At 44.2% G+C, this 15969-nt stretch overlaps 1 protein-coding gene across 1 annotated transcript; it reads right to left on the bottom strand.

Annotated features, from left to right (window-relative positions):
- Window positions 1-366: 366 nt before the first annotated feature.
- TMEM189 (transmembrane protein 189) lies at window positions 367-15341 on the bottom strand (the record flags this gene model as incomplete). Its single annotated transcript, XM_010136125.1, has 5 exons — window positions 367-536; window positions 1832-2044; window positions 2679-2823; window positions 4088-4179; window positions 15222-15341. Coding segments are annotated over 5 exons (692 nt in total), but the record flags the coding sequence as incomplete, so codon positions are not given.
- Between the last annotated feature and the right edge of the window lie 628 nt (window positions 15342-15969).

Raw genomic sequence — 15969 nt, 5'->3', positions numbered from 1 at the left:
CAAAGTGACAAACTGGTGTCACCATTCTCCCTATAGGTCTTAGGCAACAAGCTACTACTGAAGTGATAAATAATGTTGATACAACACATGTTTACTACGCCACCATGTACCAATGGAGTGACTGTCCCGCCTTCTGGCTTACCCTTATGAGATACAGTGATGAAGTATTTTCTAAGATGTAAGCAGACTTGGCTAAACAAAAAGGTGCTCAGCAAGAGTAATCATCTTCATTTCAAGTATTGTTTTAAGAATTAGTTCTCTTCATTACAGTCTGTGTTAGCACTTTTTAGTTTGTGCTTTAGAGTCTGTTATTTCTTTGCAGGTCTTGATTTTGGCTGATGGCTTTATTTTTTTTTTTTTTAAATAAAAAACAACATTGGCAACAAGTTAAGAATTGCAGAAGGCTGGCAAAAGTTACTTAATTTTCTGAGCCCATTTCATGTCATCTGCTCTTGGCTTCTCCCCAGTAACTCCTTGGATAATGTTCTCCAAACATCTCCAGAATCTTATCTTCTCTAATGGATAGTTCAGCCAACCTAAGTGATTGCAAAGGAAACAAAGGATTAGTTTGTCATAGCATCCAAAGTCCAGTATCTTGCAGTGCTTATTTAATAACATTCTTCATATTAAACACCAGGTGAATGCAAGGGGAGGTCAGAGGTGGACTGCTCTGTGGCCATGGCAAAGCTATCAGAAAAGGGACCATCAAATTGAATGATTTGTGTTAGAAGCAAGACATTTGTGTTAGTGGCACCTCAAATTTAGTATTGAAATTTAAGCAACCAAACAAAAACTCTAACCCAACAATTTCATCTATTTTGCCCTGATTAGTCTCCCCGTCAACAAAGCCAGCTTGGCTCTTCCCTGGGTAGGGCTCTGAAATCTCCTGTACGTTATCATTGCATCATCACTGCATAGCTAAAGGAAGAGAACATTCAGGATAGTTACTGCTGAAAAACATCACACTCCTAGAGAGCTAGATCATTCCTCAGCCACAACTACAGCTTTAAGGATCTGTCGGAACAGGCACTATTTTCAGTCACCTCCTCTACTAGGACACGATCTTTCCTAACTCGCCTGCGATCCTGCAGCTCCACTCAACTCCCCCTGCACAGGTGCCCTTTAAGAAGCCAGCCCATGCAATTCCCATTTACACAGCCACCACCTCTCAAGGAATGGCCAATTCCTTCCTGCTGTCTAAAACAGGCAGTCAGTCCAAAAGCTTTAACACTCGGAACACCAGAAAGCTCTGCTATCTGACACCTTCTCTGGCCAGAACCACAGGCTTTTCTTTTTAATGAGAAAAAAAGCAAGTAACCCAGCAAGACTGCTGACCCTACAGTTTTCTGCAAGCCTGTTCACTCCTCTGCCCCAAATCAGAGTGAATGAATGCTGAAAATTCAAAAGCCTTGGCTAACCCGATAGTTTGTTGCAAGCCTGTTCACTCCTCTGCCCCAAATCAGAGTGAATGAATGCTGAAAATTCAAAAGCCTTGCTTCAGAAATGAGCATTCCAGGTAAGCTGCGCTTGCAGATGATATGCTCTTTTGAAGGAAGAGCAGGTTTAAGACTTCAATGAACAAAATCCATTACTAGCACGAGATCACCAAGAGATCATGCAATCAGATCTCAGTACAACTGACTACCCCATCAGGCTGAAAATTACCTTTTAACCAGTCAAATTCCTCCCATCCATTTTTTTTTATGCAGCGAAACCAACTATAATTTTGCTAAGAGCTTGTGCAGCTAAGAGCACAGTTAACTTCACCGTGTCACGTTCTATTGCGCTAGGCTACTAAACAGCGCTTGCAGTATGACCCGCAGGGCAGTACCAGTTGTAATGCAGAAGTACGTCTCATGTGGAGACACATGATGGATCCTATGATGCTTCCGTGGCAGGATAACATGCCAGTCCTGTAGAAATACGACCCAGCGCGGAAGACCAAAGTACGTGTGAGACCACTTGTGAATCTGGTTCGTCATGGTTATGAAGACAATAAGGGCGAAGACGTAACACTCCCAAGGACACGTTTCATACAATGCTTCTGCAAAAAAAGACATGCATCTTCAAATACCATTTATGAAAAGGTAAATTTCTACTGAGAAAATGATATCTCGCTCAGACAAAGCTGTTAGTTGCTGCAGCGCCTAGCAAAGGCCTCAATGAAGCTGCTTTGGCAGAAGAGTCACAAGAGCCAGTGAGCCATCAGCAACTCCACAATGTCACAAGACGGGCTGGTAAGTGCCAACACCTGCCAGCTTCCCACAAACAGGAAGTTCAACTCTGGGTTTACCATCTACAAAATTAAATTAATCCTTTAATTATTCCACTTGAAGTTTGCAAACAAAGTATCTTTATACGCTTTAACACAATGTGTTTCCCTATATTCAAAGTTTGATCCCTCTTATAAAAATAATGTTTACTGTAATTCCTAATGCTTTCTTGCAAGACTCCTCAGATGCGGATTCTCTGTTGAGCTAGAGAATCTAGCTGTCACACCTTAGAGTTGCTTCACCTTCAAGAAAGAAGTTTCCCTCCCTCCTCCCAGGAGCATCATGCTTCCAAGAGCTATTACTCGTTATCCTGCATTCATCGATTCCTCCTAGCTTCAAAGACAAATGTTCATTTAAATACCAACAAAAATGCTAAAACCACGTAAGTCAGAAGGAACAGCTTACCTGGGGAAAAGGAAACAAATTTGTACGCCATGTTTGCCAACGGGACTAGCGTCATAAAGCAGTTGTCTCCATTGGTCTCTATAAAATCATGTCTGGTAATTGCTGTGGGGTCAATGTGATGTTCTCTAAATGGTCGGATGAAAGCCTAAAAAAGCAAATTGATAAACATGACACTATGGGTCAAAAATGATCTTGGAAAGAACACTGGAAAGAACAATATAAAAACCCCCCCAAACCCCTTGTACACATTCAGATGTGGTGACTGAGTTTAAGAGATTCCCTAGTACAAAGCACGTGAGCAGGACTGACAGTGTCAGCTGGCTAAATGCGAGTTAAACAACCAGACAAACCAACCTAAATCAAACAGATTATACAAAAGTCTCTTCTAGGAGTCAAAATCCCATCTGAACAGACAGTCCCAGAGGAGACAGAGCAGGTGTTTCACTGTCCCAGTCCTCCCTGTCACGAGTATAGTTCCTGCCTTTAACACACACATCAGGTACAGCCTAGGCACCGGGGTCTGACCTGTCTGAACTCATTTCTTTAGTGCACAGTCTCCTGCAGTGCAGTTTTTTGGTTTTTTTCTTTAAACTATGGTCCAGAGATAGAGGGATTCAAGGACTACAAAGTCTATTAAGGTGAGCAAAGGTAAGCCAAACCCAACAATCTTAATTCTGCTGTTCTAGTTCATGTATTTCTGGGTAATTACAAGGAATACCCCATATACTATTTTTTTTAAAATTAGAGATCCTTCAAATATTGCACTGTGAGGAGCAATCAATGGCAGCTATAAAGAAGTTTATTTTAATAAACAGATTATTGCTTATTATTGATGCCAGTGCATCTTCCACTAAGCATCTGGCATTTGTAGCTGCAGATGTATAACACATCTCACGTCTGAATCTTCAGTCATCACTGTTCTGATACCACTTCATTTACAAATACAGACCAGTAGCACAGAGAACTGGAAAGATTTCTCACTGGAGTATCTCCATGGTTTACAAGACAGCTTTTAGAAAGTTTAGCTGCAGGAACAGTTCTCCACCTCTCTGTGTTTATCGGCCTTTTGGCAGAACTACACCAGTCTAGCCAGGTTTCTACGCTTGTGGTGTCACAGGCCATTTCCACAGTACCTTGGGAGGTCTGCAAACACTGGTATTGCAAAACCTTAAACAACAGGATCAAGCAGAACAGTGTCACCTTGCACATGTCACCCAGGCCAGGTGTAAACATGGCACTTCACCAAGCCATTGAGTGGAAGAGGGCTCTGGGGTGGGGAGCTGGTTACACTGGCAACACCGAAAGAGAGATAAAGCTTATGTACATCATCCAGCACAGCCAGGAATGCTGAAAGTGTTTCGGAAAAGTATTTCGTAATGTTTTCAAGCTTAAGGATAAGAATATCAAACCTTTCCAACTATGGGTAGCTCCACAGATCCCCAGGTATCTGCTCCCCAGTGAAATAATCCTGACAGAAAGTCAGCCGTAATAACTCCTGCAACTTGAACGAGGAGACAGACAGTTAGATTTACACAGGCATTTTTACCGATATATTCACATTTCATACTTGTTTTACAAGTTTACTTGTTTATCTACCTCTGACTTAGATATTTACCACCACCTGAGATCTACCCAATCTGAATAAAATTAAGATCAAGCAGTTAGGAACAAGAGGTTAACAAGACACCACTTGGACAGTTACAACCTTCATTAAATCTATAGCCAGATTTTGTGTTTAACCCGTCTTCTACAGGAAAGCTTGACAAATCTTTACAATTGCTAGTATGGAAAATACTAGTGAGTTTGAACCGAATCACTTAAATCTGTCTACCCTCCTCTTCAGTGGTGTTTAACAGATTATTTGGCTATAAAATAGCTGTTGAAGCCACCCCAACAGATAACCCTATCTGCAGGCCCTTCCTCTTCTCCCTTATGTCTGTAAACAAGAAGCACTGAGCTCTGATGACTACAGATAAGCACTAATTAAGAAGCCACTCACGGGTACAGCAATACTATTTACACAGTAAGACTGGAACATCACAATGCTTTAAGACCGTGGCATCTGCAAAGCTGTAGGTGAGGCAGTTATTGCAACAAGTGTAAAGATTTTTCCAGCTGCCAACCACAATAAAACTGCCATGAGGTAAAGGAGATTTTCAGTTCTTCCATCTAAATCCCTGTTTTTGCCTTCATGTTCTGAATAATCTATCCTTCCAAATTTCTGGCTAATCCTGGTAAGGTAAGAGATGCGATTGGAACAGCTGTACATTTCCCAGTTAGTCACAGATCTGCCAGATGTGTTTAACAGACACCTATCACTTCACCCGCAGAAGTCATCTGACTCCCAGGTTCCCAATCCCTTTAGCAATGAAGTCTCCAATACAGTTCGAGACGCTCTCCTGCAAGAGCTCTACTGTCAGGCTCTTTATGCTTTTGAGGAAGAAAATTCAGAAAAGGTTGCCAAAGAAGTTCCCGTGTTTTTAACGGGGAGTCTGGGGGAACGTGGCATACAGCAGAGCAGCATGGAGCAGCACAGCAAAGAGCAAGACACGGCCTTTAGACCTCTGTGCTTGAGGGATTTGGGACTATCAGACCCTGCCCTTCAAAGAACAGAGACTCCAGGAGGTACCACTTCAAGCCTGCACATCTTGCTGTGAGCAGCTTTCAAGGTTAAGGTCTGGATGGTGTCTAGATTTGCTGAAGAACGCACCAGGCTAAGAATCGCGATCCTCTTTCACAGCAATGCCATCCCTTCAGGTTAACAGAAATCTCAGAAAGACCTTTCTGGTTTTTTCTGAGACTGGCCACCTGGAGAGCATGTACACACGCACCCTTGGTGGTTCTCTGTGGGGACACCATTCGGGCTCTGAAAGGGGAAGGCTGCTCATGCTTCTAACCTGGAGGTCTGGTTACAAGCATTCAGCAGAAGCATGACCCAGATTTCACACCGCTACTGAGCAATTACAGCATACCTGTGAATTGAGAGCACCTGATCTCCGTGAAAGATGCTCAAAATCATACAGGAAGTTCAGGCCCAACAAAGCACTATATACTGATCCAGCAGTCTAGTGTTCAGTCAATCACAACAAGAGAAATACAAAGATTATGTGTTCAAAACAGGTTTCAAAGGAGCTCAGCCAGCAATTCCCTACTCCCACTTGGTGCTCAGAGCATAAGGCACAGCCACTTACTATCGGCATGTCTGGCAGCTCTCAGAGAAGCCTGTGAGTCCACGCGACCAGAGGAGTCGCAGGGCAGGGTTGGAGTGGCTGGAGCACAGTTCTTTAGTTCTCCCCACTGGTATTTAACAAACCCTGGATTGCTTACAGAAGTCACCCACTGTAACATGGTCTCTGCACCAGGAACATCAGGGAGTTGCAAAACCAGAGGTGAAACAGGAAATTTATGTTTTACTCTGCCTGCCTCACCGGCTCTTCTTCAGATGTCTCTGAAATTAGGAGAATTCCTGGCTTCCTCCTCCGCTGACCAGCATTTGTTTCTCTCTATGTCTGAAGACTTTCTTCAAGCACAGCTTCTCATTTGTAGTAGTGCAGGGTTTTGTGATGGGCACATACCCCCCTGCCTGCTAAGATGTTATAAGGCAAGACAGTTCCAACTCACTTGTAATCCAACCCAAAAGTTAAAATTGTTGGTACACTGCTTCACCTGGCTTCCTCCTCCGCTGACCAGCATTTGTTTCTCTCTATGTCTGAAGACTTTCTTCAAGCACAGCTTCTCATTTGTAGTAGTGCAGGGTTTTGTGATGGGCACATACCCCCCTGCCTGCTAAGATGTTATAAGGCAAGACAGTTCCAACTCACTTGTAATCCAACCCAAAAGTTAAAATTGTTGGTACACTGCTTCACCTTGCCTTGATTCCAAGGCGTCTTGCTGCTCCTCCCTCTCTCACAGAAACTTTAAAGCAACCTGATAAATGCCAGGAAACAAAGTGACAGATGTGCATCTTTGCCAATAAATTGCACAACTTTTATTTACCTTGGTCATGATCTGGACTTTGCCTGCTTTTCCTACTCCAATCAGGATGCTTAGGTCACCTGCCTTGAGAGTCCAGTTCAATAAACCATTAGCAGGATTGCTAAATCGCAGGTAATTTTTAGAACCTGGAAGAGGATGAGGTTGTTCTGCTGCTATTGCTCAAATGCTGTTCATCTCCAGGGCACAGCAGTTCCCCACAGTGCAATGGCACGGTGTAGTTCAGTTATACCCCCTCCTTGGGGTTACCTTTTGCTTAGCTGATCTCTCACCTCTGCACTCCTTCCCCTCGCCTTTCATTTTGGAAACAGGAGAAGAAATAAAATCAGGATTAATGCGGCACCTACTACCCCAAAAGACTTTCTTTTCACATTATAATTCAATCCCCACTGCTGAATCCATTATCTAGTTGGCTTAAACTCTTAAATGCAGAAGGAAACACTTCATCCTTTATGTATCACCTTATTGGACTGAAAACAGGTTATTTTTTATAAGCAGTAAATTCCATACACTTGGTTTTGCTTCAGACCACACATGTAAGCTGCAGCAAGACAGGGTGGAGCACAATAGCTTTCAGATCTGTACCTAGCAGCTGGAAGAGCAAACAGCCTCGATTCAGGGGGAAGACCGCCAAACGCTTCACTCTGCAGCACCTAAAATACCATTCCCGGTGAGGCAATCACCCTCCTGACCCGCATCGCCTCCAGCACGCTGCATTATCAGCGCTTGAAATGACAGCAGGAAGAGCAACAAGAACAGAGGCCGGCACTGACACTTCAACAGATATTTCGCATGTTGCTTTGATGTAGGCTGGTAGAACGCTAAGAGGGAAGAATGAAGGGTGCCTGAAGCAGCGCATTATACTAAGGCAATCTGAAAAAAACCCCATATCTACCAGAAATCCTATTTCGGCTGTACTGCCGCCAAAAGACCTGCTCATTCTTCAGCAGTTTTGTAAGACGAGTTGTAATAAAAAAGCAAAACCTGTCGCAAAGGTCACACGTGACTAGGATCGTAACTCTTGATTTGCATCCTGTCTCCAGACTCAGAAGGCACATCAGACAGCAACAACCCGACCTCAATATTGTCAGATACCCAGCACTGTCTTTAGTTAAAATGAGAAAACCAAGACACAGGTGTTCAGCTGCTTCTCTGAGGCAGCGTAAGATCTTGATGCTTTGTCATCAAGGTTGGGAGGATGAGGTAAGATTGACAGCCCTAAGAGTTAATCATAAAGTCAGAAAAATCAGGACATCCACAGTATAGATATGAACTGCGAACGGCGGATTCGCACACTCACCAGAAGGAAGATCAGTACAGGCGTTACAGAAATACTGCTCTGGCCAGAGCGGTTTTACCTGCAGCCTGCTGAGAGGAGGATCAGCTCATCTGCGGCGTATATCAGAAGAGGAGGAGAGTAGCCAGACACAGGAGGAGGGGAAGAAGGCATTGCAGCTGAGAAGTGAGCTGTAGGAACTGCTTGGAACACCAGGATTTCTGTGTCTTGGAAGCAGACTGCTGAATCAGCAGAAAAAGCCTAGCATACAGGGAGACCAAGGGGCTACAAACGAACTTCAACCAGCCGCAGATGTTTTAAAACAAGTCAGCTCGGGACTGATACACACATTTGCTCAAATGGCTGTTCTTTTCCAGCCACCTTGTACTTGTGATCCTCCGTGCAGTCACATCTACAGGCACAGCAGCACCCTCGGGCACTGGCAAGGAAGCGAGTACCTCTCACCTGAGTCAGGGGACAGGCCAAAGCAAGACCAGTGGCACTCGGATGACCGGGTCATCTGCCGGCAGTGGTCTGCAGAGCTGGAGGCGCAACTGGCCCAAACATACAATCAACACAAGATGGCTTTGCTCCCACTCGTGTTCTGTTCAGACGCCAGATCACACGCAGGGGTTTGTGTCACAGAAAAGCCCCTACTCCTGCTCTTCCTTGCTTAAGCACCAAAATTGAGATTACAGCTTGCAACCTTAAGGAAGGGCTGCTCTTGTGAGCGAGTCACATGCCACTGCCCACAGCCTGGCTGCTCCCAGGCGTGGGCAATTGAGAGCAGGGCTCTTGAGGTACGAGGTGTTCAAGAGGTAGAACGATTTTGCACGGTTGCAACACAATGCTGCATTTCTCCAAAATTTACAGAGCCAAGCGTAAGCCTGGCTTTGCATAGGTATAATTCTCTAATTTTAACCCAGGAGCCTTACAGGATAGTATATAAAGTTTCATATTTATTGGAAAATTCAGTTAGAGTCTCCGGACAGGAGAAAACCAGCCTGAGATGTTACTGAATGACTTGATGCTATTGTGTAACATCGCTGATAAAGACAGTAATTTTTCTATCAGTGACCGTATGAACGAGTTGAATATTACAGCACTAAAGAGTCAGGGCAGTGGCTAATTCCACACACCACACCCCCCCAATACCCTAAAGTAACAGTTGTTTGTTACTTACATGCCTATAAAAATAAAATGCCTTAGTCATCTTCATTTCACATTTGGTGGCTTTCGGTACAGAGAAGGCAGAGGCTTGATACTATGGCAAGCTATAAGGCTAAGGAAACAACACCTGAACATTTCAAAATGTATAAAGTGTAGCAGCTTAAAAGCAAAAAAGACAACTTAATCATTTTGGCTATTTAAAGCTGAGAAACATCCAGTCAGAACTGGACCAAAGAATGCAAGTAAGCAGAGAAGACAGCTGAACTATGACACAGAAGACGGGCCTGGACATTATATGTATTATTATATACAGTTATTTTACTTTCTAACTGGGTTGTCACATAAGCCATGTCTATAATACATGCATTTCAGAGACAGGAATGTCTATCCTAAGTCACAGAAGCTTACTTTGCAAGACTGGCACACTACTCATAGCAGACGTCTCTTCTCCCTCCCCCGTATGCTCCAGTTACTCCCCGCTATGGGAAAGCCCTATAATCCACCGCGACTCAGCAGTGCTGCCTAAGAACCGGGCACACCTCTGCCTGTGACACACCGTAACGCCAGCCTTGGGGCAGCAAGCACACACCCTGCGGCGCTGCCAAAGCTACCAGCAAAGGCAGATCCCCAAGCAATCGGTCTCCCAGGCAGCTTTGTAGCAGCGGATCCTAAAGCAACGATTCATGGACCAGAAGCATGACTTGGCTACGAATCACTACCTGATAAACTTAACAGGAACTGTGAAGTTTTATTTTCATGCATTTAATCTTGGACCAAGAGCAAGCTGTTTCTACTATTTCTCCAGCTGATATGATGGAGTGCTTGTGAAGCAGCACCCCAGAAGAATGTGATTACAAGAACAGAGAACAAAGGATAATAAATGGAAACCAAGAGCAAATTTTCCCTCACTAAAAAAATCCACCACTTTCTTTAGTATGACTAATCAAACTAATCCTCGAGTTTCATCCATTTAGAACTCTCCTAGGAATCGAGCAGGGTGAGCTGAGCTCTCAGGAGCATGAGGTAGTTTTGTGCCCGCAGTTTGGCACCTAGAGGAGACTCAATACCTGAACATTTGCCTGGTGTGGGACATAAGCAGCCATAACCCCAGTTTTGCCCGCACTCTCTCACCGAGGATGATCACTCGGTCTCCACTCACTGTAACACACTCCATCAGGACAACACTCCAACATAGGTTCATGTTTTGAAGTGCACGAGGTGCTGTTCTGAGCAAATCAGGGCCATGGAGACCTACAGATCTTAAATCCTCAAGCCAAAGTCCCCTGCAACTTTAAGAGAGGCCCTGACAGCTCAGCAAGCACACAGAGTGTTCTTTGTCCCAGTCCCCACCGCCGACATGAAGCGCAGCAGCACGTCCGCCGTGCTCACGAGTGGGAAGGCGCAGACAGGGCCCTGCCACCAGCTCCCCTCCACTACTAGGCTAAGCAGTCACAGGCAGGAGAGCCCATCTGCCCCCCATCAGGGGTCAGCCGCCTTCCGCTGGCCTGCCCGGATCAGCTGCTAGCATGCCCGACAAGGTCATCCCCTAGTCCTGGTTACATGAAGAACAGGTAACTGGTGTCAACACCACCTGCCTGAGTGCAAACCAGCAGCTGCACTCTATAACTCCACTTGCAAGACCAACAGCTTCCAGGATCCTTTGGCACCAGAAAAATTGAGAGCTCCAGCACTAACACACACAACTACCACAGAACAGATCAAGAGAAGATACGAATTGTGTTACTGCAGCGCAATTTTATTTGTGCAATACAAAGTGCACCTAAACATAGAATCAAAGTTTTGCCTATTTAATCACAACTTGTGGAGCCTTCGTCTTTAAGAGACGATACGGTTTAGGATGGAAGGTTACCTACAGCTCTGAAGGAACCCATAGTTACTTTAGGAGGGGTGAGACAAAGGTGACAAAAAAGACGAAAGAGACAAAAGTTTGGCTTATTTGGACCAACACTTAAGGCAAGGAGAGTTTTCCTTTGTTAACTGAGGTTTCCCTCCTGTAATTTCAAGGACATTTACATCAAAGTTTCAAGTGGAAACTAATGTACAAAGTAAATCCAAAGTGCAGTGACATCGGTACAGGCACTCTCTCGGTGTAAAGCAGCAGACTTTGAAGCAGCTGACCCCCCCGCCCGACAGCAGACCATCCCAGAGAGCACTGACAGTCTCTGGGGTGCTTTTACTCCAGCGTGTGCCAGAGCCTCGCCGTGCATCAACTCATCACTTGGCTCTGCAATGCAGCCAAGCAAGGGCAGCTCTGCAGAGCTGCTCAAGCTTGAAACAAAAAGGTTTGGGGCCTTGGTCAGAACAAGTTTCTATTTTGAAAGAGAACAAAGTGATTTCTTCCTGCATGCTCCCTCTGCTAACCCACAACATCTGCTATAACAAAACGTGCACCTCAACAGGTTTAAAGAATTAATTCCCCATGTCTCAAGGCAGCAATGATTAATTGTATCTTGGGTCATGTCACAAGATGTTTCTAAAGATATCTCCCTACGTGAGGCAGTTCTTATGAATATAAACAGTTATGACACAAACTTTTTTTTTATGACTGCAGTAAACACTATCTATTAAGAACAAACGTGACTGCAGATAAAAGTCAAGTGTCAGAAACAAGTCAACCTATTTGGAAAAGGGTTTTAAACCCTTTACAAACACAGGAGGAGTGAAAAATGGAAACCAGAACCCATGGTCTACTTGCCAAACTTTTTATCTAGAAGCTATTAATTTACCACCTATATATACAACTGACATATATGGAATAATATGCTGGACACCACAAACTCACCTGTAAGAGCTTTCAAGTCTCATGTTGCCTGTCACCTAATGTGAGGCTTTTCTGCTATCACATAAATAATACCTGTGTCAGCCTTGTCCCTGGCACTACTGAGCTTCTATTGCGGTGGCAGAGGCTGCTCTGGTTCTGCAGTGCCGCTGGGATGGTGTCCCGCTGCAGCCACAAAAGCAGGGGTATTAAGTCTCCACCACACCTAGACCTCCTGGGCTGTAAGGAAGGCTGCCCTGGAGTTAACCGTGTGCGTGTGTGCAAATAAGACACCAAATCCAAATCTACCGAGTTGTCAGCTTGCATGAAAAGGACAATTTCCATAGCTCCCTGGCAGCTGAAGGTATTCAGAACTAGGCAAAACTGCATCTAACACCGAAACAACAACAAAATAAATCCATCCTCTGCCTACTCTCTCTTTTTTAGTTGTTTTGACAGTGAGGAGGAGAAGGGAATTGTCTTATCTCGGCTGAACCAGCCTGGAAGACAAGACACTCATGTGCCTCTTTCCGGTAAGATCACATTTGGTCAGCAGAAAACAACCCAGTTCAAAGGCTGTTCCAAAACAACGCCACGCAGTTGTGGCCTCACAGCTCTTCCCTCGCTCCACAGCGAGGTGATTCAGCAGCGAATGACAGCAGGCCACATGAGCTCATTCCTTAGACTGCCTGCTCACTCACACAAGGAAGTGAGTGTCTCCAGAGTGCCAGTAAGAGAAGGGTCAGATCTTTTTTTGTCCCAAGAATTCCTAGATTAAGATGTTCACGGTGTTACCCATGTTACAACTGTGTGTGCCTTTAAAGGCATGAAAACAGGAGACATAACACAGCCTTTCATTATAGACAGAGGGTTAAAGATAGGTGAAATGATGCAGAAAGTTCCAACTACTTCCTGTTTCTTAAAATAAAATATATATTTATGTGAGAGTACACAGAGGGTCCCAACAATGCACCTTAACGAACAGGTCTATGCAGCGGATCAGTTTCAGTTTTCCAAAGACCTGATGTGAACTCAGTCTAGGGCAATATCTTTATTAACAGAACGTTTATTTCGTGATCTCAGCTCACAGGTCAACATTCCAACATAAGCATCAGGAAAGCTCTCTGTGGGAACACATCTGATGATGCCTGTGACTCAGTATTCCCCGTTTTACCCAGTGCAGTACTTACGAATCAGGACATTTATGGAGATGAGTTTCACAGAACTTAATAAAACCTCATCATCACTGTGAATTACAGACATAATAATTCACAATTTACCTGGAGAAATAACGTATTGAAGGAAGAGAGCAAAACAAAATAGCATGCAGCACTTATTTTATTGCACTCCTTTTTAAATATGCTATCAGTTCTTTCCACACTACTTTATTTACCTAGAATCCAGATTCTGCTACTTTAATCATTCACTACTACTTAAATAATATTATCAGTGAATTGGCTGCTTTATCAGTTAAACTGGTAACTGGGATATCGGAGAACTCAAGCTTTTATCAATATTATCTTCCAGATGAAAGCCAGTTGCAAACAGATTGCACTACAGGTTAACCACTGTTACCGATTATCTTGTCTACATCTGTCCTCGCCATCATGGAGCAGTTCTCATGCCATGTTCTTCACCAGCCTCTCAACACCTCTGCCTCATCAGCTGAGAGTAGGCAAGACCAAACTCAGCCAAGTGAGCTGGTATGATTTAGAGTAGGAGGACATGCTCACCCTTAGCCCAACAGGAAGCAAATAGCCTTTGGGCAGCCATCAAGAATCACCAATTCTCAGCATCACAGATCACTGTTTGAACCTACTATTGTCTTTTTTTCTACTTTTGAAAATCAGGAGCAATATACAACGGTGATTATGAACAAGTACCATGCTCTTCTAAAACATACAACACCTCACAGTTTATAGAAAAGCTACTTTTACTATTAAAGCACGGAAGCTGATCACCTGCAGCTAGCTTATATGGTGCACTAATGAATGACACCAGCTGTTCTCCTCCCAGGTATCAAGGCAATTCATACAGAAATATGAAACACACCCAACACGAGGAGTTAATATTGCATTCAGCCTGCGGTGCAAGTACAGTAGGAGACTGGTGAAATGCTCAGTTACTATTCTCTTCCCTCCCTCATCTGATATTAGCAGTTACCAGAACGTTATGCAGAGCTGACCCTTCCAACTTCTAAATGTAATCCTCTTTCCTCTCCCCATGTCCACTCCCCTACACACACGACCACAGAGCTCAGCGTCTGCTGCCCAGACAGTGCCAGACCGAGTCAGCCAGACGACCACCTCCCTGCTGCAGCCCAGCCAGCTCCGCTGCCCGCTCTTCTGCCTGTGTCAAGAAAGTTTCTGTGCAACAGCATTTCAAGACTCTTCTTGTAACCCAAAGCTCGTGTAAACACTTTTGCTCTGAGTTTTAAGTAACATTCAAGATCTGCACAGTTTTAGGCTTTGAATGATGTATTGAACATTGTGGAGTCTCTTTTCACACCCAGCTTCTTCTGAGACAAATTTTTCATTTAGCTAATTCTATTCAAAGCCTGATGCTATCAGCAAAGCTGTAGAGCATCAAACTAGAATCCTTTACTGGTTTTTCCTCTTTTACTCTAAAGATGAAATCACCAACTCACACTGCATGTAGACCAGCAGGCTTCGTACTGCCCAGATCCAGCCAACGTAAACACCTCTACACACCTTAGGCAAAAACGTAAGACCAAGCTTGCGTGCCTATGCTTCCCATCAAACAAATTAACGAGAGACCGAGAGTCACAGTTATTACCACAAGAAAGATGGAACTTTTCTTATATTGCTGGGGAAAATGTCATCATTCAGCATAAAAGCCAAATCCTGATATGAAAGCATAATCCGCCAAAATACTCAGTTTTGGTTATCAGTCCCCAGAAATCAAGCCACTTTGATGCCTGAAACACCTTTTAGAAGAATTTCTCCAGGGCTTTTGCTTTCTGAAAAGTTCTTATCAGTATTTCTGTTGATCAGTGCATTTTGTTTCCAACTCTGACAGTCTTAGCAGCTATCTTCCCTCTCAATAGTCCTTGCACTTGCAATGACTGTGTAAGAACACCAAACTTAAATAGCTACACTAAAAACTCCCCCTTTGAGATACTTAGAAGACACTGAAAGACAGGAAGCAGTAACAGTTTTGCCAGATGGTCTCACTGCAGAGGCACTACAACTGCGCGCACACGCACACATCCCTCTCCCTTTCCAATAGCAAGTCGAGCCTAAAAGATGACACATTTGTTTCCAGCACCTTGCCTTGTTCACGGCAGCGAACGGTTCCTACTTACATATCCCCACAATCACAGAGGGCGTATGCTCCAGTCTCAAGTAGAAGAGAAGGTTGTAAAAATTGAAACCCATCAGCGAGAAGCATAGGATGACAGAGATCCATTCTTGTAGTCTCTTTCCTGTTGGAAAAAAAAGGAAGAAAGCACGTTTCATCCGAGAGGGCATTCTGAAGTCTGCAATAATACAGACAGACGATTCTAGTGCTGGGTGACTGGGTCCATTTGCCTGGCGGGGAACTGAAACGGAAACTTACTTCTCCAAGGGAGATGCGCGCATTTTGTTAAAGGACATTCCTTTTCCCCGAGCCACCACTGACCCCCTCCCTCTGTCCTTGCCCCAAATAACAGGGACAGATCAGACATCATCTCACACTGTCCTAGTTTCATTTTCCCTGCGGTTGCTGGCATAATGTTCCTCCACATCATATCTTTTTTCAAACTTGCATTTCATTCAATATTTGGTGTTGCTGGTGTGGCTGAATCTGGGAGCAAACTTCTGGCCTTGGATGCCCTGTAGTTAAAGCCCCTTATATTTAAAATCTCAGAGCTTGTAAAAAAAGTTGTATTAACAGGAGAAAGCATCATCCCATATTTTGGCGGCCCTAGAAGTGCTATGCTAACACTGCAAGTATACTTCTTGAGCTTGCTTCTTAACTCCTGCAGTCCTGTCTTTGCCTTCCTGTTCCCAGGCACACGGCTGTGACTCCTCAGACATTCCAAGATGACAAGAGACAGAATAAACCAAGGG

The sequence above is a fragment of the Buceros rhinoceros genome, unplaced genomic scaffold (genome assembly GCF_000710305.1).
Source record: "Buceros rhinoceros silvestris isolate BGI_N320 unplaced genomic scaffold, ASM71030v1 scaffold36555, whole genome shotgun sequence".
NCBI lineage: Eukaryota > Metazoa > Chordata > Aves > Bucerotiformes > Bucerotidae > Buceros > Buceros rhinoceros.
Note: the sequence above shows the minus strand (reverse complement) of the source record. Positions and strands in the feature narration are given on the sequence as shown.